Source organism: Tetrao urogallus, assembly GCF_951394365.1.
Source record: "Tetrao urogallus genome assembly, chromosome: 7".
Classification (NCBI taxonomy): Eukaryota; Metazoa; Chordata; class Aves; order Galliformes; family Phasianidae; genus Tetrao; species Tetrao urogallus.
In genome coordinates, this window is record NC_136820.1 from 21,326,263 (window position 1) to 21,351,271 (window position 25,009).

General features: G+C 40.4%; 1 protein-coding gene across 1 annotated transcript in view; it reads left to right on the forward strand.

The window, feature by feature from the left end:
• RAPGEF5 (Rap guanine nucleotide exchange factor 5) overlaps nt 1-25,009 on the forward strand; it is a gene marked incomplete at both ends in the record, with an annotated part of 148,551 nt that overhangs the window by 63,578 nt on the left and 59,964 nt on the right. The window contains one exon of the mRNA XM_079538593.1: nt 4,754-4,879. Within this exon, the coding sequence (XP_079394719.1) occupies nt 4,754-4,879 (126 nt within the window). The remainder of the gene's footprint in view (nt 1-4,753; nt 4,880-25,009) is intronic.

Here is a 25,009-nt window from a genome sequence, read left to right on the forward strand (position 1 = left end):
TGTGTTTTAAGAGGCAAGAGTATATGACATTTTGATTGAATTTTAATCACTGTAAGTAGACATGCAATGAAATGAAGATACTTAAGAGTCACTTGAGTGTAAGCAACAACCTCTTTCTTTCCTTCTTTAACTGCCCCCATTTACAACCAAAGCATACTTCTAGATATTACTCAGAAGAAATAAAACTACATTCTTCAGTAATTTATTGCGGGATTTCTTGTCCCTGTTGATTCTGTGAATCTTTTTTTGATTAATCTTTAGCTCATTCAATCATTCAGTTCACATATTTGAACTGTGCATGATTATATTGCGCATTATATTGGTACTGATTATTGTTTTTAATTTAAAATTGGTTTCTCCCAGTCTTGACTGTTTTTTTTTCTTTTTTCTTTTTTTTTTTATTTCTTCTGTTCCTCTTGAGAATCTTTTGCTTCCCACCAGTTGTCACCATTTCTTCTGATGAATACAAACTGTAGCTCTTTTCTCTGGATTTCTCTCTGGATTTTGCCAGCTAAAAAGCTGTGTGTGAGAGGGATGGGATATGTAATGATGTCTGTGAGGAACCCTGTTCTATGCAGCCATGTTAGCAGTACCTGAACCCTTCTAGAGATGCAGGCTCTCTAAAGCACAGGAGGGTCTGCTGGAAGCTTCGGTAGGCAGCTTGGGTCATGGCAGACATCACAGGCAGAATGGAGACCATGTGTATGTGCCTCTTATGTCAGCTTTTTACTGGGTATTTACCACACTCGTTACAGTAATACTTGAGCAAGGTGTTCTGAAACAACCTGCTCTTTTCTGTTCTTAATTATTTTCGGGTATACACTGTTTTGCTTGATTGTTGTACTGATGTTATCGTCAAAGTAATGCCTCCTGCTTATTTTCATGGAAATTACAGCAGATACAAAGAGCATAGTAACACTCTTTGATAGAGCTACAAAACACGATTTTTCAACAGTCACCACCATTAGCTGTACATTTTCACCAGTGTTAAACTAGAGCCTGCGTGCTGCACTAGTAAAAATCTGGATCAGTGGAGATGACCGCTGTTGCCACTGCTGAAATGCACACCCCACTGCCTCACTGTGCTCACATCCACCGTTCGATCTCCATTCAGCAAGCATCAATGAATGTCAGTGGGTGCCCTTTTTCACACTTCCATGTCAAATGCCATTCTGTCAGATTACCACTGCTGCCATCTGTCACACAGCAACAATGTGTAACAGAATATTGTTAGAATATTGTTATTCAACATCTACTGTCATACCACCAACATCTGCCTCTGAGGCTGTGGGCCAACATAATAAAATAGGAGGTATTACTTTTGGAACATCCCATGTAGTTGCTATTTTGGGGAAGTGCTTGTTTACGTTTATATAAGAGATATAAAAGGAAAGATTACATTGGTTGCTCAAAGCTTGTAAGTAGACAGCTAGTAGGATTACATGGGCAGATAATAATGAAAAAAAGTGGTTAATACTGATTTATTCATCTCTCATTCGGCTGCAAATCAGCTTCTGAAGTTTGAAAGAATTTGAAATGCATTTAAAATTAATTATTAACTGAGCAGTTAAGGAAAGTGTTGAAGGACTCAACTGGGAATAGAACAGTGGCATTATCAAAGCAGCTGTTGCTCTAATTTGTTTGTCAGTCCCATAAAAACGGCATTCTGCAAACATTGGGTACAGTTTGGGTGAAGGGTTTGAATGTTCTTTTCAGTTTAGTGAGACTGCAAGTGACTGGAGCAAAGTAAAAGATCTGTTGAGGCAGTGACATATCGTTATTTAGTTTTCAGGCTGATCAAAGCGGAAGCTTGCAATAATTATGTTTTCAACAGATGCAAAGGGCATAGTTGCACAGTTCAAACAACACAAATCTCTTCTGTTAGCAAAGTTTAAACGTGTGGTGCCTGCTCTAAACACTGCTCTGCTTGACACAGAATTGACTTACCTTGGTAATGCACAAAGCTGGTGGAAGTCTGGAAAAAAATCTGAGATTTTTGAACAGATTGTTTCTTAAACAACGTGCCGTAGGGATGCCTTAAGTCACTACCATGTCACCCCTGGCATATTTATTTAAGGATTTTGCAGAGGGAACATTTTCCAGTGGATGTGCTGAGAAACAAAAAGGCATTGTCAGCGTCTTTTCTTTTCCAGCCTCAGTAGTGACTAGTTCATTTTTCTTCCCATTAAACTTTCTTATTCCATTTCAAATATTCTAGAAACACTTGCAATTACAGTAATTTTGCACTGTAAATATTAATGAAGTCTTCCTGTAAGTCTCCTACATGTTTTTTTTTTTTTATCATTCATTAAACTAATGTCTGTTAAAATATACAACTTCATAATTTTTACCTTCAAATAAGTTGGTACTTGCAACTTGGTTGGTGTATGTGAATTGGAGGATTAAGCAGAAATATTTGGGCATGCAGGATTTTGGAGGCTGTGTGCCTGCACAGAAGACAAATCAAGACTGCTCTGTTCAAGTAGTGTGGCCGGTATTTACCCTTTTCCTTAACAGCTTTAAAGGTATTTCTTGGAAATTAGATTTATATTGACGAATGAAAATGACTGGTTGTATAAGACTCTAACAATATCTCCCCTACCAGCTTTTAGAAGTTGTCATTGATTACTTAATTAGCTGATCTGGATGCTTTCTCATATTACTTGGCAGAAAGATTTATAGTGGAAAATTGGTATAATTGCAAAAATCAGAATAAAAAGTGAAGGGCTGATAGTTTTGTCCTTAGTTATAAAACAACAAGTTTAGCATTTTGCTTTTTGAGTGTATAATTTACTCCTAGAGCCTAGCATGTACATTTAACTTGATAGAACTCTTGTCTTTCTCAGGAATTTTTTAGTTGGCCTTTTACCATCCAGAAGACTGCTGGAGGAAGGGAATGTTTAAAAATACTCTTTCTTCTTGGTGGTTATTTGAAACAGGATGATAGGATTCCCTAAAGAAGTTTGCCATTTGAATACAGGCAGTATTAGCGGCAGAGAGTTTTTTTTTTTTGCTGGGTGCTCATCCACATAGAAAGCAACAGTACCTTCTATCTGAACGTACAAAGAAAAGCAAGGACCATGTATTCAGAAAGTTGCCTTTCTCCACAGTGTTCCTTCCAGTTGAACTTGCTGAAGCCAGTTGTTTCTCCCAGAACAGAAATCCCTCTTCCTCAGCTTAAAATAAGAGTTTTAACCTTTGGGCTTTGCTTCGTATGCTGGGAATCAATACATATTTGTTCAGCAGAGTGAACAGGGCATTTCTGCTCGTTGTCCATCTGACATTTGATGTGCAGGGACTTGTAACTGTCTCTGCTTCTCATAGATCATGGCCTGACTTGTCTGGGCGGAGGTGTGAAAAGTGCCTCCCCAGTAGTTATAGCCCAGATCTAGAGAGTCTGTAAATCTTCATGGATTTGATAGGCTGTAAAACTTTGAGTTGTTCTTAGCCTGCAGGGATTACAGCACACAGATATTACACTCTGCTAGAAGCATCCCTCAGCCATGAAATAAGCAGGTTTGGCTTTAGCTGGTGTCCTCACAAAACCAAAGCTCTGTGTAGTGCAGATGTCTGATCTCAGCCAGTCTGTGATAATGGCCCAAACTCCCTGTGTGTATTACTGGACAAAAATGTGAATTTTAGCAAACAATTCATCTGACTATTTAAAATGCCTACTGTAGAGTACAAAAAAGGCATGTGACATTCTTTATTTCAAATAATTCAGTAGGGATGGCTCTTTGGATTCAGGAAGGGAGCATCCTAGGGCTTTGGCTTTGACTTGCAAGATGTTTTATGGACTTTTGAGCAAATACCGATTTAGTAAAACTCAGGGTGAGCAGTAAAGAGCGGAGGAAAAAGGTTTATTTGCAGGCTGCTTCTGAAGTCATGTAGCAGTAATGTAGCCATGCCACACGCCTGGCCCTTGCAAGGCATGCATTCTTCCAGCAGGAAACATCTGGGCAAATAAAGCCATGCAGCTCTCAGTGCAAAAGCTGTGTCAGCCATCAGCTCTGCTGTGAGCAATTCAGCCCTTGTCAGCTAACTTTGAAGGATGGGTCCGGCGTACCTGTATGCAAGCATGAATCTGTCTTTATATATATAGCATTTTTGTAAAACAACCGGTGCTGGATGTTATGGTGGTATGCTATCAGCATAGCTTGAATAACTGAGAGAATATTAGAGGGAAAAAAAACTGTTATGTAATGTTTTTTAAAAGAAAACCTGATTTTCTTCCTTAAACAGAATTGAACTGTATAATTTGTTACATGGAGATTAAATAAATGTTGTCCAACTTTAACTCCTACAGCTTGAATGTATGAAACATTGTTGGAGGCAGAGCTGGGAGTTGCAGCATGTTATTTTTAGGAGTGACTGCGTTGCTCTTCCTTCTTTTTCCAGGGCTGTTCCTGGCTAACTTTCCCATGAGTTTTTAACCTCTTGCTCTTGTTCTCTGATGTAACAGGAAACAGGCTGACAGGAACAAACAAAACACAGCATATCAGTCACACATAGTAGCACTTGATTTAGTTAGCCCTGCCTTGTTCCTCCAGAGTAGATACATTTGGAGAGTCAGATGTGCCCCAGATCTTGATTTGTTTCCCCAGCAGCAGTTAGTCTGTGCTCAGCAAGCGGCTCAGAGTTCAGCAAATATGATCAAACAGATGCATTTCTTTTAAGGCTGAAATCCTGTGGCAGTGCCATGTCCTGGGACTGTGGATTTAAGTATCTGTTTGCTCTTTCTCCCACCCTTAAGGCAGGGGTTTTGTGCAAGCTTCAGGAGAGAGATGACATTGGACGAATTGAGCTGGTCCAGAAGCTGGCGAGAGAAAACTGTCAGTTTTTGCAGGCGGATAGAAAACAACCAGAGAAGACTGAACAAGTAAGATGTTTCTTGTTTGGGTTTTCTTGTTTGTTTCTGGTTTCTTGTTAGGTTAGGAAGCTGAAACAGTGAAGCTTGATGGTCAGTTTCCAGGACACGCATTAGTCATGGAACTACAGCAGTTCTCTTCTGTCGTTTACATATCTCTGAATTGCATTGAATTCAATAATTGCCTACACATTTAAATTATTATGTTGTTTCTAAGTCTGTTATGATTATAAATATCTTATGCATGATGAAATAGCAGGTTATTTCAGGATGCTTTCCATCAAATTGCTGCTAGTGAATACGAAGCGTTTGCCTTTTTTTTTTTTTTTTTTTTTTTTAAGGATATTGTAACATAATGTGTGAGGTATACAAGTGCTTGAAGTCCTCAATTTAAATTGTCTTAAAGAAAATGACTTTGCTGCTTTAGAAGGAAGTATTGAGTGGTACTTTTCGGTGTGAATTAAAAAGGGTAGGGAATTCAGAAGTTTCATAAAAATATGTGCTTTCAACCAAAAGTCACACTGAGGTAAGTACTTCTTTGTTTAATGCTTCCGAAAGCACTTATTCAGATGTTTATAACTGGATTGGAAAATGCACTAAAATATGACTGCTCTGCTTATAGCACAGTGTATTCTATTTTTATTCTCCTGATAAAGATTTCTGTTCTGATTGCATGTTCAATTAGAGAATCCCAGGCAAATAACTTCAAGAAACAACAAAAATCCTACCTTGTCCTCATGTATCTTGCTGTAATATGTATGTAATTTCTTCCATTTACTACTCACTGGACAGCAGAAGAAAGACCTATGCTGTAGAAAATAATTACTTTCATCTCATCTGCAAGCTCCTTCCTATTGTAGTAAGACTGTACAAAGGAAAAGAGAAGAATCAAATCTTAATTCAGAGCTTCGAACCATTCTGTTCAGCAGCATAGGAGTTCTAATCCTGTGTAGTTAAAAATGTAGTTGTATCAGTAGGTGTGCACAAAGGAGAAGAGTACTTAGGCTCAGATCCCTGAGATTGAATTGCTCCTCATGATCCACTAGCTGTGGACAGCTGGCAGAATTTCCATGTATCTACAAAACATATCAGCAAAGTGCAGTTAAAAGGTTAGAAGCTTAAGTAAAGAAGATTTTAATCCAGGAAAGATTTCTAATTGTGTTTTGGGATTTTGAAGCAAGATTACAGGCTCTGAGGTATAGAAGAGAGGTGGACTGGTACTCCAAAAGCACAGTGGTGTTTTTGCTGCTTGCTCCAGTCACTGCAGAGGGTGTCAGTTGCAGTTCTGCAGCTATGCAGATTACAGCACAGCTCTATAAATGGAAAGGAAAGAAGCGCTCAGCTTTTCTTCTCATTTGAAAAGTATGATACTTTGCAATTGCTGCTATTTAGGGGACGAGCGGCTCCAGTTCAGCAGGACCTCAGTCAAGCTGGCTGAGTGGTATAATGCAGAAGTTACTGCTCTCGAACAGGGGTGTGCCGTTAGACCTAGGAAGTGCCAGGAGATATGAAAGTTGTTTGAGATCCTTTATGGGCAAAACATAGGTTATTCCTCATGCGCCCTTTATTTCTTGTGTGAGTTATTTGCTAAGCTCGCTGCTTTCTTTGGGCATGGGCACCAAGAAGGCACAGCTGCAAGTGGGCAAGGTGTGCCACAGGCTTCTCAGTTTAGCTTACTCAAGTACTTTGCTTTCAATAGAAAAAAAAAAAAACCTAGGGAGCCCTGGTCATAAACGTTCAGGAAGATGTGAGGCTCCATCCCTTCCTCTCCCTCCCTTCCTCCCTTCCCATCTGAGACTGCTCTGGCGTGTGTGTGCTGGCAGCAGTCAGCTCTGGGCAGCCTTCTCCTGCCTGCAGCTGTTCCCACTCCTTTCTGAGGAGCAATGTGGCAGGCTACTGCAGGGCAGGCTGTGCAGTGAGTGCTGTCTCTATGTGGGCTTTCAGCCTTCCCCCCATCCTACTGCTGCAGAAGTGATGGCAGATTCATTGGCATCGGCTTAGTGCCCAGTCCCTTGTGTTCTGCTGAAATGTTAGAAGAAGAACGTGTTCAGTTTGGGATGTGGTGTTCTTGTAGAGTGATTTGTAGCATGCTCATCACACCTCACAGATGAAGTGTGGAGCTGCTTAGGGAAATTTCTCTTGTCTTATCTCTAGCACTCTTGAGTGCTGTGGGCATCTTGTCTGTAGGGTAGGATACCTTGGTCTAATGACCAGCCTCACCTGACCCTGAGGACAGATCTTCTTGACTTGGGAGAGTGGAGAGTCAAAAGAGTCTGGTCTTCCTTTATTGCAGAGGTCTGGGAGCAGATGAAATACCTGTCTGCTTTTTTCAAGACATAATGTTGGGGACTGTGGTCTATGGCCTACAACTGGCAAGTGAAGCATGGATTAATTTGGGTTGCTGGTTCAGAAAGAAGTGAAGTAGAATTATTTTTTTTCTGAGAAAGAGGTCTGGGAGAGAGGTCGTGTCAGCTGGGTAGTTCACAGGCGGATACTGCTCATTTAGGAGCTTAGGTGTCAACAAGAATGGCTTCCTTGGGTTTGGATGTGGTTTGAAGGGCATAAAATCGGGCTATACATATGCTGATTTTATGTGTGCATACATTTTTAATTCATCCTTGAAGCACCCAAGTCAGAAAGACTATACTTCTTTGGTTCAAAGTTTCCTGAATGCTATCCTTTTTTTTTTCTTTTTTTTTTTTTTTCTTTCAGATTTATGCTTTGCTTAAAAAAAGAAGATCTTAAAAAATCCTATAATTTATAAAGTTTTGTTCACAAGCTGCACATTTGACCTGCTTATTTGTTTCTGGCACCGCAAGCTTGCTGTGAACAGGTTAGAGTCATATTGGAATTCAAGGCAGTTTTTGCAGCACAGTGCCAGACTTCTCTCTGGTGGATATAGTGTTTGCAAAATGCTCCAACAGTAATAATGCTTATAGACTTGTTGAGGGGAAAAAGAAACAACACTGAATTATAGTGTTTTTTTTCCCATTCTCACTTGTAAATGTGTTGCAATAAAGTTCTTAATTAAGGCACTGAACCTGCCATATGTGTTAGTCTTCCTAAACTTCAGTTTTGCTAATGAGTAAATGGTAGTAAATAAGCTTTTAAATAGGCAGCTTGGCTTCTATCTAAGCTGTCTCATTCCTACAAGGTGAAAACACACTGACAATTAAATAAAAGAAAATGGTTATCTAAGGTGCACAGAAATTATTTTATTTTCAAATATGGGATAGATTAAAATAACTTTAAAAATATAATTACAAGCAAGTTGTGCTTATAAGCCTAGGGAAATGTAAAATGGAGTATTTGTATTTTTACGTTATTTAACTACTTCAGTCATTTAAAACAATTTATTTGACAGAAAATAGATTAAAAATCTGAATTGAAATGTTTGGCTATAGAAAGAGTGTCTACCTTTTTGAAAATTTTGCTTAGCATCAGTTACAGAAAGCAAGCTCTGTACGTAAAGCTACTTGAAGTAATTTGCTACTGTTCTTTTTGCTCAAACACATTTGAGATGCATTTGAGGCATATTTGCACTGCACAGTATTTTCGGAATGTCTTTTAAGCATTAAATAACATCTGTATGAAGAGACTTGATGCTGTTTGCGCAGTATTTGCAGTGAAATTTTGTTTCAGGGAAATGTTGCACCTATTAAAAAATCCCACATGTTTATAAAGTCACTGTTTTATAAAATTGTAAAAGAACTCAAATGTATTTCAGTCTCAGCAATAGGGAAAAGACATTCTCTTATTTTATGCTGTTTTTATAATCAGATGGACTGAAAAAGTTTTCTGCAAATTACTGCTAATATTCGAAAGAAGCTTGAGATTCTGTGATGTGTAGAGACTGACTGAAGGATGCAAATTCATTTATTCAGCTGCATAAATGATATTTTAGTCTGGGGCTATTTCAACACGTCAGTGCATCAGTAGGGAAATGTTTCCCAAATCCACCTTGTAATCCCTTTACAGATTAATTTATGTATTAATAAGAGTTACATACTGTTTAAAAGCATGAACATGTCTGGAGCTTGAAAGCACTGATGCTGTGATTTAGCTAACTCAAGATGAAAGAGCTATATCATAGCAGGGCAGGTACTCTTTCTGAAGGACAAGAGGTATTTGAGAGCAGTTTTCTTAATTTACTGGCTACTAACTTTTGTAATAAGCGTTCTCATTAAGGAGACGAATGGTTTGCTCATTGAAGCAGGGTAGTGGTGGGGCTGAGGCTGTGAAAAGGCTTACAAAAGGAGATTAACGATTTAAAGCCTGGGGTTGAATAGATTACTCACAACTGAAGAATTTCTTGAGGAAATTCCTGCCCTGAGACATCAAGACTATTTTGGGGTGCACATATCTAATGGAGTGGACACTTGTACACAGAGACAAGAACAAGTGTCAGGACGTGCCCAGAGCTGTGGTATTTGTTACCCTGACAAACAGCCTCACACTGATTTATTGCTGAGGTTGTCAGTAATTGGGGTACTGATGGAAAAATATACTTTCAAACAAATGATGTCCAATCTGAGGTCTGTGCTTCACTTCTTAAAAAACTCATTTGTGCTCTCTGCTCTGGCTGGGATGAATCTACCCAGGGCCTTGAGAGCTGATATACTGCTTTTAGCTCCCTCCTATTATATCAGAGGCTGCTTTGTATCTGCAGCATAACTGCTGATCAGACACGTAACAGCAATAGCACAGACAGCATCCGCGGGAACTTTTGTGGCTTGGATTGACATGAGATGGTGCAGGTCATTGGAGCAGAAGAAATTAAGCTGTTTCCTTTTGTCTGTTAGGTCCTGTAGTATTAGCCAGGCAGCTATACCAGGGCAAGATGATTGCAATTTTGACTTAATAGTTTTCAACTACAAGCCAAGAAAAAATGAGTCTATTAGCGAGTTTGTCAGTTTATCACTCTGCGTTTCAAGCATAAGCGGCATGCATGCGTGCTGCAGAGGTAAGCTGAAGTTCAAGTTTCTGGTCTGAATGAGGAGCAGCAGGGACTGGGATTAGTTCTGTCATGTTCCAGAGAGTGCCATGTTCCTGAAGGTTGATCTTTCATGTACTGGAATGAATACGTAGCCCTAGGTGATCAGCTGCTCTGGGTAAGTCAACCTCTTTATCTTTTGAGAAGGAAAGGATTCTGCAGGTCCTAGGATTTTTTCAGTGAGGTACAGGCATAGGCATCTTTTTGAAATGGAAGAAGTTGAACAGAGATAAGGAAATAGTCTCCGGCTCAGCTGTAGAATTGGGATTGTTGGCTGCTAGGAAAAGCTGTTTAAACCCCTTGAAACACTTATAGTAAAGGAAAATACTTTTTTCCTTTTAATGATTTTTTAAGAGGGCTTACATTCTTTTTGTTGAATCTTTTAAATGTGGCCCAAGGTTTGGAGAAGAATGCTCTATTACCAGCTGTGCAAAATGGCAGTGAGATGGTAAAGTCTTTATTCCTGTAAAAATACAATTGAGGTGAGTCATGCCTGTGCTCACAACACGTGCTGTGACTGCAGTATAGAAGCATGTGCAGGATACTGCAACACTTGCTCTTTTCCTTTGAGTCAAGTTCTATATTCCCATAATACTTTCTTTCCTCCAGATGCTTGGTCTAGTGTTTAAAAGAAAAGAAAGCCCAGTTTGCTACTCTTTGATTTATTCTGTAGCATTAAACGGCTTTGTATAGAAGGAAATTCCACATGCACATTTTGCCTGCCGGGCTTTCTTTGGTGTGGGGCAGTGACTCATTCCTGTATGCAACAGTAGCTTAGTTAATAGAGTGGAGGGGGTAAAAAAGGCAAGTGATAACAGTTTAGGGCAGGTTTAGCAACAGTCTAAAAGTGAATGCTGGGAGCCCTGGTGCCTAGATTTTATTTTTGACCCATTGGTTATTTAATATGTAATTTTCTCCAAGTCCCATCACTTCTCTGTGGCTTTGTTTACCCAGGTATAAAATGGGCTTTTGAGCAGTAGAACCTTGAAGGAGTGCTGTAAAACCTGTGGTAGTTAATGAGTGTTGATGAATTGCTTTGGGATCCTTGAGAAATGGTTTGGGCATTCCAGCAGGATGGAAGCAGCTAGACTTTGAGCCAGTCCTGCTCCTGCACCTTGTTGCCAGCCCTTTTGGTGCTGCCTTGTGAACAGAAGGGATAATCCAGCTGAAAAATAAAACAAGTACACCCTTTTGGTGGGGCTGTTTTCCAGTTGGGTTAGTTTTCTACGTGGTAGAAGGATGCGGGCATGAGGTGGGAATGAGATATGGTGACAGAGCTGACCCTCACAATGACAGCGTGCTACCTCTTCATAATGTAGAGCTCAGATACTTCCAATTCTGTTCAGGTTTAAGCCCTCTAGTTAGGGGCACCAAAACTTCATTTTACAAATTGTTCTGAAGTTTTGTCCATCTGCATAATTCATATAATTCTTGAGAATTTGCTCAATCAAGTGGTGTTATTGTGTTACTTGCATATGTTGTTTCTGTGGAAATAAATAAGAGTGATTACTTTTGGGGTAGCTTACATAGTTTGACCTTCACCTGTCAGCGATGGAGAACATTTGAATCATTCCTTACTTTACTCTCTTTTCTCTGGGAATTGAAACCAATCAAAGACATCTGGCTATGGCTCACAGCGTGGGCTTGGCTGAGATGAAACAGTGAAGGTATCTAGAAAGATGTTGCCAAGCTAGAAATTGATGCCTGTATACCACATCGTCCTCTCCAGAGGGTGTCTGAGATTTGGTAGCCTGCCCACAGATCACAGTCATTTAGAAGGACTCGGGGTTTCTAACCATCTTTTCTTTTTTTTTTTTTTTCTTTTCTCTTTTATTCCTTTTTTCTTTTCTTTTTTTTTTTCTTCATATTCTCAATATGAGAAGAGGAGGCTCACGGGAGACCTTACTGATGTCATAAGTCCTGAAGGGAGGTTGTAGTGAGCTGGGGGTCAGCCTCTTTTCTTGTGTAACTGGTGATAGGACTAGAGGGAATGGCTTCAAGCTGCGCCAGGGGAGATTTAGGCTGGACATTAGGAAATACTACTCTGAAAGATGGTCAGGCAGTGGAATGGGCTGCGCAGGGTGGTGGTGGAGTCACTGACCCTGGAGATGTTCAAGGAGCGTTTGGACATTGTGTTGAGGGATGTGGTTTAAAGAAGACAATTGGTGATAGGTGGGTGGTTGGACTGGATGATCTTGTAGGTCTTTTCCAACCTTGGTGTTTCTGTGATTCTGTGAAATATATTTAAGAAGAACTTGCTGCTTCATTGCAGTGTAGATTTAGGCCAGTAATGCAGGAGACATATATTAAACAGATAACCATGTTTCCTGAAAATTGAAAATGTCTGCACAACTCAGTTTGCTCCTGTTTTGAGCACATTCTGTGATAAGAGCTGCTCTTGCAGTAGGCGGTGTGGTTCCTGTGGCAGGATGCTCTGCACCAGCTGGGATCTCCTTTGATTGCTGACATCACAACCCTTCCCAGCTGCTGGGGCAACCTACCTTTCTGCTGACATCTGGCAGCCTGTGACAGGTCCTCACTGGAATAAATGCCAGCAGCATTTGTCAGTATTTGCTCCTGCAGGCAAGGTCACCTGGAGTGTGGGGTGTGAAGAGTCTGCCTTTCCCTTTTATTCAGCTGCCTCCACTCTGCCAGAGTCAGTCAATTTGCAATGAGGGCCTTTTGGAAAAAAGTGTGTAAAGTGTGAAGAAGGGCAGCTGTAAAGTATATGGCATTGCCTATGTTGTTGGAGCCTCTGCCACAGCAAGCAAAGAAAGATAACTCGACCTTGCATTTCTGCTAAGACCGTTCTGTCACTCACTGTGCCTGCCTGCATGTTAAAGCTTAGTTCAGCTCCTGCTGATGTTAATAGGTATTTTTCAGTGAGAGCAGAGTATAGCCCTTGGGGTCTAACGCTTCTGTCGTGCTGTAGCCTTGGAAGGTGGTGGCATTTTGCAAGATGAGCTTGGCACACAGCCACCTGTGGAGAATGCTGATTTGGTAGCAGTTAATACACCACTTGCATTCATTTTTTTTTTGGTTGCATGTGGCAGCTCAAAAAGCAAAGGAATGAAAACCCAGGCAATGAGGGGATTTTTGCTGACTGTCCTCCTCTAAATCAAAGCAGGTATTCCCCTTTCATTCCTCGATTAGCGTTCCTACTGCTGTGTGCAGCACCTTCTATATTCTAATTCACAGCATGTGAAAATAACGTTTTAAGTGCATATGCATGAATTTCATCTTAACTACTGGGTGAAAAGTTTTAATTAGATGTTTCACGTGGAAACATGAAAAAGGATTGGAAATTAGCAATGACCTCGCAGCCTCAAATATGCTTTCTGATAGCATGTGGCAAATGCTAAAAAAAAAAGCCATTCTCAGCTTTTTTTCACTCTGTGGAACAGGGAACACTGATGTGTGGGAGCAGCAGGTGGTGCTGGTTGAAGGAAAAAGCCTCATTTGGTGCCTTGGAAAATAATAGTGACCTAACTCAGGAAGATCACGAATAGTGTGTGGTATTTCCTTGAGCAGCTTGCTGAAAAGCAAATCTCAGATGGATTTCCAAGCTCTGTATTGTGGTGAGTCCTGAGCAGGGGACAGTGCTGAATTACACAGCCTTGTTTGGTCAAGGGAAAGGCATACAGCCCAAATTCTGTTTTGGCTGTGTTAATGCATCAGCTCTGTCCCCTGTCTGACACTGCATCACCTGCAGCAGCAGACTGAGAGCACCAGCCCTTAATTCACCATTTTCTCTGGTAGATGATGGGAGCAGACCTGGGCAGGCTCTACTTGGAGCAGCACTTCTGCTTAACCCAGTGCTGGGAAGAACCAAGAACCTGCTCTTCTTTAATTTGAGACATTAGCACCAAATTCAGATATGCATTGCCTTCTTGATGTGGTTGAAATATTGCAGTATCTCTTGCGTTTTTAGATTAACGTAATGTAAGTCTAAGTCTTTTTATCAAACAATTTTGATACTGCAAATAGGGGATCTTTCTCCACAGAAACATTAAAAATATTTTTACCTGTGGGTACAACTACAACAGTTGAATGAAGTGCTTGCAAAATATGCTGTTTGGCCATATTTAGCAAGCTAATAGAATTGATGTGGTTATGGTGAAGGGAAGGCAACTCAGAGCTTGCTGGAACAAAAGGGTCGGGATTTTTTCAATTCTCACATGCAAGGCCTTGTTGTTTAGGTTTGGAGCTAAAAACCAACCACATTCAGGCCTGGATTTCCTTGTGTGAATGGCACAAAGCTGAAACCTATACTGACTCTCTGTCTTTTTTTCCCCATGCGTAAGTTGAATCAACACACTGAGTCTGTCTAAATAGTCAGTCCATACATGGTGCCTATAGAGAGATATATTGATCCTTTTTTTTTTTTTTTTTCCTTCCTGAATTTAATGAACCTGTGAAAAAGAAATATGTAGATTCTAACTGAAACTCCATGTGCAGTAAGTCAGTAAGTCCTTTACTGCCATTCCCCACAGAGGTAGAAGTCCATCAGGTCTGGGTTAGGTGAGGACTGTTCTGCCTGCTTTATCACTGCCATCAGAAGGTTTTCCAGAGGAGTTTGAGCAATGTGAGCAATGCCCTACTGGGAACCCAGGTGATGATGTCTTATATATGGGGTCTTTCCCAGGGTTTCATTAAGGATACGGCAGGCTTCCTCCACCAACAAGCTCAGGGTGCTCGTGGTCCCCCAGTTCTCTCTTCTGGAGAGATAAGTGCCAATGTGTGTTCATGCTGTTCATGTATTCATAAAGTAGATTGTAAAGCCTGCTGAAAGCAGAGCTTATCTCCTACACGATGTACTTATGGAACCTTTTTTCATGTTGGAGAAATAACCAGCCATTTGCACACAGCCTCAGCTGGTAACATAAAGAAGCTGCTTTCTGCTGATGATCCATCTGTGGCAACACCTCTCTCCTTTACATCTCTTCAGACTGTACCAATTGTTCCTCTAGTAGTTTCTGAAAAATTTGAATCTCTTTTTCAGTACTTCAAAGCAGAGCCTGAATCTCAGGGATGGCGTCTGAGCCCTGTACAAACTTCTGTGCCCCTCTCTCCGAGATGTTGGTGCTGTGCGTTTTGCCTTTCCTGCACTCCATCTGGTGCCTGCTGATGGAGAGAATGAGACATGAAGGCTGTAGCAAGCTCCCCAAAGAGCAGAGCTGGTGCTGGAGCCTGGGCATTACGCAGGGACCCCTAGATCAGGTGCAGTCTTAAAAGTGACCTTTGTTATTTTTTTCAGAGGGACAGCCTTCATTGCAGGATACCTCTCAAAATCAACCTTTTTTAATTTCATTTTGGGCATTTCCTTGCAGGAAGCTATGCTGGCACAGAATGCTCCAATTGTACAGCGGAGCAGTGGGCATCTGTACTAAGTTGTGTGGGATCCATAGCCATCTGCAGGAGGGAATTGCGCTGTTCTTGCGCTGGGTGGCTGTATGCTTCCAGGAACTCCTCTGTTCCCACTCCCACCCTCAGCTGTTACAGGCACGCTGATGTATTCATGCTGATATGGCTATATTTTCCCTGTTACAAAAGTTACATTTCTGTTGTGCGGGGAAGAAGGGTACAGCTTGTCTTTCTTATTTTCCCTGTCTGCTGCTATTGTAATGATATCACAATGCTTGCTGGCTAATATTTACCTATTAATCAATTGATATCTACTGTTTTCATTGCAGTGACATGAAAATAGTAAATATTTGCACTAGACAAAGGCTATGCAGTAAATTGTACGTATATCTGTTGTTCTAAGACGCTATTAGTTTTTAATTTGTCTGATGTTCACTCTGTTGTGAATATCTCATAGGAGTGGAAAAAAAAAAAGGCAATTTAGTAATTTAATTATAGTGGAATGGTAGAAAAGATTGCCTTACCTGCAGTAAGAAGAGATGAGGGTTTTGCAGTCCAGCAGATATAGCAACAAAGCTGTAAGATCTGCCTTACCATGATACTGTGTAAATTAACTATAATCTTTTAAGCATTTGCAGTTTTTCTTGTAACTTGTTAATGCTGAGGTTTCCTGTGTTCCAATGCTCTTGTGCATGGAGAAGATCTGTGTCAAATAGCTGGATGCCCAGCCTGCTTAAAAAAAAAAAATCCTATTGATTAATATGCTAATAATTCTTCCCATGGTATGGAGTCTTCATGTTGGCCATTTTGCTAATGCAGCACAACACGTAATATCAAAATGCTCGTACCACTTTTGCTTTTATAGCAAATAATTTGTTCCAATCCTTTTTATGTTCCTGTTTTTTTTTTTTTCCTCTCTGCTTCTCCACGTGCATGCTAAGTGCTTCCTATAGCAAAACTTCCCTTTGCTACCTTAGACAGTATGTTTAATGAACTTCATCTGTATTGCATTGTTAAGGGCAAGGAGTTAACTCTAGATCAACTGGGGCTTTTATAAAAATTAAAGCCACAGGAAGTTGCTTTGTCAGGGGAAATCGCTGCCAAATATCATAGGAGCTCTCACTTTCCTGGCACACTCAGGACAGGAAAACATTTTCATTTTCAGGCCCTAGCAGTTTGACATTCAGCATCTTGACTTCTTTTGCTTTACCTCTTTTTAGTACATGAATGTTGTCCATCAAAATGAATTGTTATGAATTTGCTTATATTTAAATAAGAATTGAGATAATATAGAGATACCAGATAATTAGAGGCTTAGCTCGTGCTGTACAGAAACATTTTAATCAGATCAAATAAAAAATTGCATTTTTCTTTAAGCATAGTCTAATTTTTAATGAGACAAAGCTTAAACCTGATGAATTGGCACTGATTTTGTGATGTGATATTCAGAAAAAATGCATCCTGAATACCAAATGAGTGAAAGTTACTATCATTGCTGTGTTTTTTATTGTGACCTTGGAAATTAGCTTCGTGTTCTCCACATTGCTAACCTTGAGGCACAGCAGTTGGCAAAATAGCACTGGAGGTTAGCCATGCTTTTGCTACAGTGATCGTGGGGGCACAGTTTATGGGGGCAAAGGGGAATTGCCTTCAAGGTCTGCAAACAGCCTGAAAGTTCTAGTGATGACTGCATTTTCAATTTTCATTATCCTAGCAACGTCCTTCTATGCCATTAGAGCCTTATGCAGCTAAAAGTAAAGGGACGAGAGGCTGGGTCCCCCAAAGGGACCTCTACATAGGGTCATTCAGCATGGAGATTTGTCCTCACAAAATATTCTTTAGCACAGCATTTCCTTGGGAAGGCAAGTGGGCAGCTATGTGCAAGGTTGTAACTGTATGTCATACAACAACCCAGGAGCCTATGACTGTGCTGTGCCAGCACAAATCCAGTGGTGGAGAAGGATTGAGCTTTGAAGAGAAAGATTTTCCTCTGGGATAGATGGAGGCGTAAGACAGGGAGAAAAGCTTTTCTTTCCTTTTTTGCCTTTCCTGGGTAGTTACATGAGTGGATAGTTACACGTTTGTTACTAACACTGGAACATAAATCCTAATGGATCTTTAATAACATTAGATTGTGATCACTTGCATTTCAAGGGAGCAGAGGAAAATGTAAGCCACTTCTGTTTCAAATTACCTGAAAATATGATTCATTTTATTAAAAACCTAACAGAAGCCTTAATATTTCTGATACTAGAGATTTATAGACTTCTTTTTTCCCCAGTTGAACTACTGTGGTCTTTCAGATTGCATTCTCTGAATCCTCCTATGGCTGTGTTAAAATTCAAGGCATCCATAAGGCACAAGTCCTCCTGACCTAGTGCTGTAGTTAGGATAACGCATAAAATAAATCATCGCAATTACAGAGGCAGTCTCAAGCACTTAGTAACTCAGGCGATTGCTTCTTGAAACATGACTGAACTGAAGAAAGGATCATTAATTATTTCCCTAGAGTACTTGGATATTGTAACCCTCTCCACAGGGTTCTATTAGGGAGGTAAGACCTGGTCATTTGTTCACACATCTCATTTTCTCTTTCCTTTGCTCAAATCTCTCTGACAGCTGATGAATTCCGGAACATGTCTCTTCTTCAGCTGTGACATCTCTTTACCTGTCAAGGTTCAGGTCAAACAGCAAATGGCCAGTGGGATGGGAATGGCAAAGAAAACAGGTTTAAGAAGTTATTGCTGGAATGAGTTAGGGTAACTGAGAGATACAGCTGTAAAAACGCTTTCCTGAGTAAGGAGGAAGGGGTTGGTTAGGTGAGAACTCGAGTTTGCACACAAAAAGAATACAAATCTAAATAAAGCTCTTACATAAAGCTATGATAGTCGGGAAGGAGTCTGAGCTGGGAATGAGGGAAGAGAGGTGAGGATCAGAGATATGGAAGGGCTTTGTTGTTTCTTGGGCACAACCATAGGTGTTGGTAGTGTCCAGGGAGTCAGTGGTCTGCTGTGAAGTGGTGGTGATGGAATGTGGGATGGGATAGAGAACAGGGTCAGAAGGGAATCTGCACCGGTGGCCAGAGAAATCCCTCTGTGTCTGGTGTGATATTAGATACCGGCATGTAGTATTGCACTGTTGCTCTCTGTCATTTCCTGTAGGTGACGCTGTGTCGGGTTGCTTGGGTGTCCAAGAAGGAGAAGACATTTTGGGGGAGGAGAAAGATGGTGATCCAAGGAAGATTGCTGGGGAATCATGTGTTGATGCTGCTCTTGGAAGTGAACTAAAAGGATGGGGAGGGAGCCATGTGTGGACATGATAGTGGTTGAATGAAAGCTAGAAAAGAGCAGCAGCCCAGAGACTGATGGAAATTTTAGTGTTCTGTGGATGTGACTGGCAGGAAAGGAATATAGTCTGGGGAGATTTTTCTGGAAGAGCTGTCTTTGTAGAAAGTTGGGAAGAGGGGAGGCCTCTGAGGGAGAGTCTGAATTTTGGCTGCTGATAAGATCAGAGCCTGCAAAAGCATGCAGCAGCATGGTTTGGGACTGAGGCAAGGGCAGATCGGATGTCCTTGCTTCATGGGAACGGACATCCATCTAATGGGTGGGGCAGGTGGCTGGGGACAGGAGCAGCTCCATCTGCCCACAGTGTGCTGCTGCACATCCAACAGCTCCTCATCCAACAGGAGCACTCCTCTAGCACTGCTGTGAGCAGTCTTCTGGTGCCAGGTCCAATGTGACCTTGAGAGGCACGTTGTCAGTGTTAAATGTTAAGTTTTGACTGAGGTGAATCATAACAAAGCATTCAATTGCTTATTATTATTCTTATTATTTTAGTAGTCCTTTCTTTTCTAATGATGGGTCCAGTTAAAAGATCCCGTACGAAAATAACATTTTGAATCACTTGTACCAACTTTTTGTGGAGGAGACAGTGCAGTCTGGACTATGGCACTCCTGTGCACATTCCTCAACAAAGGAGCATTCTGTGCAGAGGACACACAAGCATACGTATGAGTGTTTACTCAAGATGCCTTGCATCTCATTGCAGAAACCATGTGATTTACCAGTTGCCATGGTAACTATGCATTTTTTCTATTCCATAACTTGTATAAATGTTGAGATTGCCCTTGGTGTAACTAACTTACCTTCCTCCTAAAGTTGGACACGATTGTATTACCAAAAAGAAGCAGAGAGGAGACTGCCAGCATTCATACTGAAATGTTTTTTTAGACCGTATAGTCAGTCAAGCAGCAGATATTTTCACCTCTCTGGAAAAAACTGAAGTATCTCAACATGTGATTATTTAAATTCATAAAACAGGAGAAATATAAAATGTTACCACATCTAGCTGGCATTGTATATTTTTTGTGATTATTACTGTTTGCGACATTTTGGTTTCCTCAATACCTGAAATTTTAATTTTATAAAGTATTATTCTTTACATAAGTATACAAGAAATCCCTTCTTTTTTTCTATTGTAATCTTGCAATGAAATTTCTTTCTTGCATGTTGTAACCTCCGCTTTGGGGTAGATTACTGCCAATAAATAACTGGTTAATTGTTAACCTCCTCTTCCCCTCCTTTTCTCTCTTTTCTTTCATATTCTTGCTAAATGTAGACAACAAATCTACCAAAATATTTCTGTTATATACTATTGGAGTTAGTAGGCATTTTACCCTGCTTAAGAAATGCAGAATACTATTAAATGGAAAGAGTGGGCTTTATTTTTCCTTCTACCCCTTTTTTCCTTTTTTTTTTTTTTTTTGGCAGCTTCATTATCTCCTTAGGATACATTATCAAGTCTGTATGTGATTAGTAGCTTACCTATTTTCAAGTGATTTAGATGCATTAATTAATTAGCAAAAGAACCATTAGGAAGGTTTAGAAAAAGACTGGTAATTTCAGGCTATTTTGGAGGTAGTTAAAACTGTCATCTAAACCCAAAGACATGATATTCAGTGTGATAATAATTTTTTTTTCTTCTCAGAAGAAATCGCAGCATTATATCCAACTCAGAAAAAAAACAAACACAGGGTAGACTCTAGTTTGTGACTGTTTCTGTTCGATTAGCAGATAAGTACCTTGGTCTTATTTTAAATGTTGGTTTGGAATATATGTTTTACTGCCTTATTCAGTGCTTGTTCACACTTTCTCTTGGAAGCTCTGTTAAATGTCAGTGTGTTTGAGAAATTTTGGTTTTGGAGTTCTCTGGAGTGAGCATGAGCTTCATATAGTAATCTGGTTTCTGGAGTTCATTTTAAGCCTTTTGTGAAGCCAGAACCAGACAGGCTTTTTTGCTCGATGTTTGATTGTGAACAATCGGTTCCTTCTTTCTGTGAGCGTAGGGGCTTTAGGAAAAGATAGGTGCTTTTCAGGGATAAATGCAAACGGCACCTCAGTTTGGTAGCTAAGTTTTAATCCTCCATGCTTGCATTTATGGCTTATAATATGGATAGCATACATGCTTGTATTTCCCCATTTCCTTTTTTTTTTGTACTAGAGTGGCAGTGTCAGCATTCAGTGGTGCTACAGACCTAGGGCAGGAGACAAAGGTTTCCCTGGCAGACAGTGACAGGATAAATCAGTTTTTACAAATAATGTTTTATTTCACACTGTGCATAAGTTGGAAAAAAAAGAGACTAACAGCCATGTCTGTTTGACTAAGAAGCTGTAGGTGCCCAACGTAGGTAATTAGAACAGTGTAAGGCTGACAGTGTCATATATTTACTGCCGTCTCTCTTCCTTTCATTCAGGAGACTTTATTTATTGCTATGTCCATTATAGAGGCTGTAAAGCCTTTGCACATGTGTCCTTACCAAGGTGAATATTTGTCTATGTTAATAAATTAAACCAACTAATGTTATTGAGTTATGTTCTGCAGTTTTCATGGCTGTGGGAGAGCTGCGTGCATGCTGCCGTGGAAGCTGAGTTCCAGCTCTTTCAGATGTTAATCAATTTGTTATTTAGTTCCTCTTGTATTCCAGTAATTTCTAGAATTTAACATCTATGTTGTCAAGATTATTCTCAAGTAGAGCTTCTGTGTATAAATCACCCTTGTTTTTATTTTCCCTTACACATATGGCAGTAGTAGTTAGTGTTGGCAGTCTTGGGGTATCTGGGTGAAGTCTGAAGTCTTCCCCACTTCATAACTAAGAAGTCCTGTAGTCATCCTGTTATTTCCTTCATGAATTTCACTGAACTAAGGCTTGATCCTCTGTCACTATATCACTGAAACACGCTTCTGTCAGCAACTGCTGGGTTGAACTGGTGCTTTATGTGCAAGACAGATACTTGCACCTGACTATAGGCTTTTTGTCCTGTAGAAAGTCTTAATTCTTCAGAGGAGAAAGTTCTGATTCAGGTGAAAACAATACAGTTGAAAATGAGAGTAGAAGTACAGACTTAGTTCTCCAGCCACCTATTCTGAAGGCTCAGGGACTTGGATGCCCAGGCAAGGGACTGGGACCCTGAGGCCCTGGCAGCATGGGGAGTGCAGAGAGCCTGACAGCTTGGCTTTCCTTTGGCAGAAGGCAGAGGGTCAGTTCTCAGGAATCCACGTATTTTCAAAAGGAAAAAGAAGTTGTGTTGAAAAATCTCCATCCAGCTCCACACTGCTGCGCTAATCCCATGGCAACTGAAAGAGATAGTTAGCACCTGCCCCTTTGCTTCTACACTCACATTAATTTATCCTGCCTTGTTTCAGGTTTGGGTTTTTTATTTTTATTTCTTTTTTCAAGTACACGTGCTCTAGGCCTTCAGTTCTTCCATATCCTTGTGTTTTTGAAATAAGTGCTGCCCTGCCAGCTGTGAGAGAATGATAACAATATTAATATTGTCCTCATGTCTTTTGTCTCTCACAATCCCCCCTCCTTTTCTCCTCAGCTTTTGTGTGGTTTCAGAGGGAAGGACTCCTGGGTTGTCCTTGCCAAGGTGGCAGCACTCTGTCAGGCTGTCAGACTTATCTCCAAAGAGCTGTGAAGAATGAGTGCTCAAAGACAGGGGAAAACGAAACGCACAGCCTTCAGTTGTCTCAAAAAGACATTTGTCATTATACAACAAGGAGTTGTGGAGGGCTGAGGCTATGAAGTCATTACTTTGGTGATTGTGACACCAGTAATGCTTTCTTTCATGTTATTTTAGCAACTGTGCTTTTTTCCCCATGTTAGACATTTTGCTTCCTTTCATTGACCTCCGATCCATAAAGATGCTTTTAAATGGCAATAGTTGGAGGTAATGGGGGCTCAGTCAGGGGCCTGGCCTTGGTCCATTCCTTGTCACTAACCTGCTGTGGAACACAGTGGAAGGCTCTCCTCTTTTTCCTTTGGCTTTCCTGAACTGTACAGATTTTTACTTTTTTAAGTGATCTGCACAATGAAGCCCCAGTTTTGCCTGCAGTGGGATCACTGCTGTAGCTCAGGAAGATATGTGACTGAGGTTTCTTTTGCCTTCTACTCACACGAGGACTGTGTTTAGCAGAGGCCTGTTCCCGTGAGTGGTTTCTTTCTTCTTAGTAATAGGGAAAGCAGAAATAATCCTACTCTCAGCAGTTTTGGGATTACAGGCAAAAATTGAGTTCCTTGATGTATGACTGTGTAGGGATATTAATCTTTTCCCTGATGCCTGTTGTCTGTCATCTCTGTCTTACCAGCACTATCCGTTTGACCCCTCTACAAGGGTAGCTTATTATTAACGTTGCCTTTGCAGCAGCCACTCAGTATGCAGATGACAGCACCAACAATTTTTGCGAAAGGGCCTTTTTCTCTGCATTGCTAGACGTGATATTCCAAAAGATTTTGATTTTTTTGGCCAAGATGTGGCTCGTGCTTGTTTTAGCACCATGTGCAAAGTGAACTTACTCAGAGCAGGTTCTGATCAGCATAACTGGGGTTCTTTGCTGTGCATCACTGAGACAGGGAGCACGGTGTGAGACACAGGGAAGTTTTGGTGTGGTCCCTGCGTTCCCTTTGGAGGTGGCAGTTGAATAATTCCAAGTGTTTTGTAGTTTTATAGACTAGTCAGAAGTCACTCACAGACAAAATGAAATTACTGCATAAGCCATTTGAATTTTTCATTAGTGGATATCTGTTTTTCTCAGTATTCTCTGGATTAGCACATAGCTATACAAGTAGATTTAAATGGTAGACAGAGAAATAGAAATATCTGAGTACCGAGAAGAATTGGAGAAAAGTTCACGCAATGAGAAAAATAATAAAATGTTCTACAGGCTGTGCTTTGTGGTGAAATAAAATAGCATAACCTTTTGAGAGTATTTTTTAATTCTTATTATTCTTAAAAATTGCCACAAGAAAAGCTGCTTTTGATCATCCTGCTGTTCAGTAGAGTAATTTTTCCCTTGAAATTTGGAAAAAGTGGTAGACATGCAACTGGCTACAAAATAGGCAGTCCCATTTAAAATGTTTTGTGCTACAATTGTAAGTTGAGGTAGAATAGTAACATTTTTTTTTATTTCTGTCTTTCTAGAATAAAAGAATATTTACCAGTCTCCTTCCGTAGCTCAGGTCAGTTGTGCTGGTGACTTTGAAATGCTTTTTTCCTGCTGCAGTTGAAAGTGACTCGAGCCTCTTAATGTAGATATTGGGCTCTCTCAAAACTCAGTGAAATATGGCAACACATTCTGAGATGTATTATCCACAGAGATCAGAGGTACTGCAGTCAGTCTCCACTTTAATTGTGATGTGTTCATTTCCAGTTTCTAGTCAGAAAACGAGAGATATCCTGTAAAGAACAGTGCCATTTTTTGGTATGGGTATGTCTACGTAGGTGACTTGAAATCTAAATCTGCTTACAGATTCCAAGTAAAAACATAGCAAGGTATAAGCAAGTAATCATCTTTAATCTTTGATAGATGTTGGTCGCTTATAGGGGAAGCTGCTAATAGGATGCTTTACTTTTCCTGCTTTCTGCCACATGTGTAATACAAATATGTATTTTATAGCTAGAACTAATCTCATTGTCTACTACTAGCATTTGTAAACACCTCACATTGTGAACATCCATTTTTGGTTGTGTGTGAGCCTGTCAAATCTTATCTGCTTGTTCCAAAAGGTGTCTGCCTCAGTTTTTAATGAAAAATAGAGCTAATGTGGTTGAGAGGCTGCTAAGAATAAGGTTAGATGTAAACTCTGTTTTGCTATGTTAAAAAATACCTGACAGTGGTTTCTCTAAAAAGCTCCTGTACCCTTCTACTTCTGAAGTGGGATTTAAAATCCCTCTGGGATCAGTCTTTGTGGCTTTCTTTCTTTCTTTTTTTTTTTTTTTTTTTTTTTTCATCTTCATAAAAATCCATGCAACATCCGAACAAAAATATATCTGTTCAAGAAAACTATCAGACTTCTGCAATGAGGATCTTTTTACTTGGTGTCTCTTGTCCTGCTTTTCCACCTATTGGAGCAGCTTCCCTGTACGTCAGTGGGCCCTCCTTTACCCTTACGTTTCCAAGTGCCTTCCAGCCTCCAGCTTTGAATTTCACACTTCTCACAGAGAAATATTTCCTTGTACCCCCAGATTTGGATGCAGGGATGTTCCATGGGTTCCCTGAGCAGGGCAGGGGTCCCACTGTTTGGGACACGAATGGTCCTGGGAATCCTCTGTCTGTTTTCCCCATTGCTCAAGGATGACAACACAAAACACAACACAAAACAGAGGCAGATGTGATCAGCATTGTCTGATTGTGTTGAGTCAGTTATACCAAACTGTCTATGAAAACAAAATGTTCTTGCACTCTATAGCTCCTAGAGAAGGCAATTTCCTTGTTATTTAATGTGA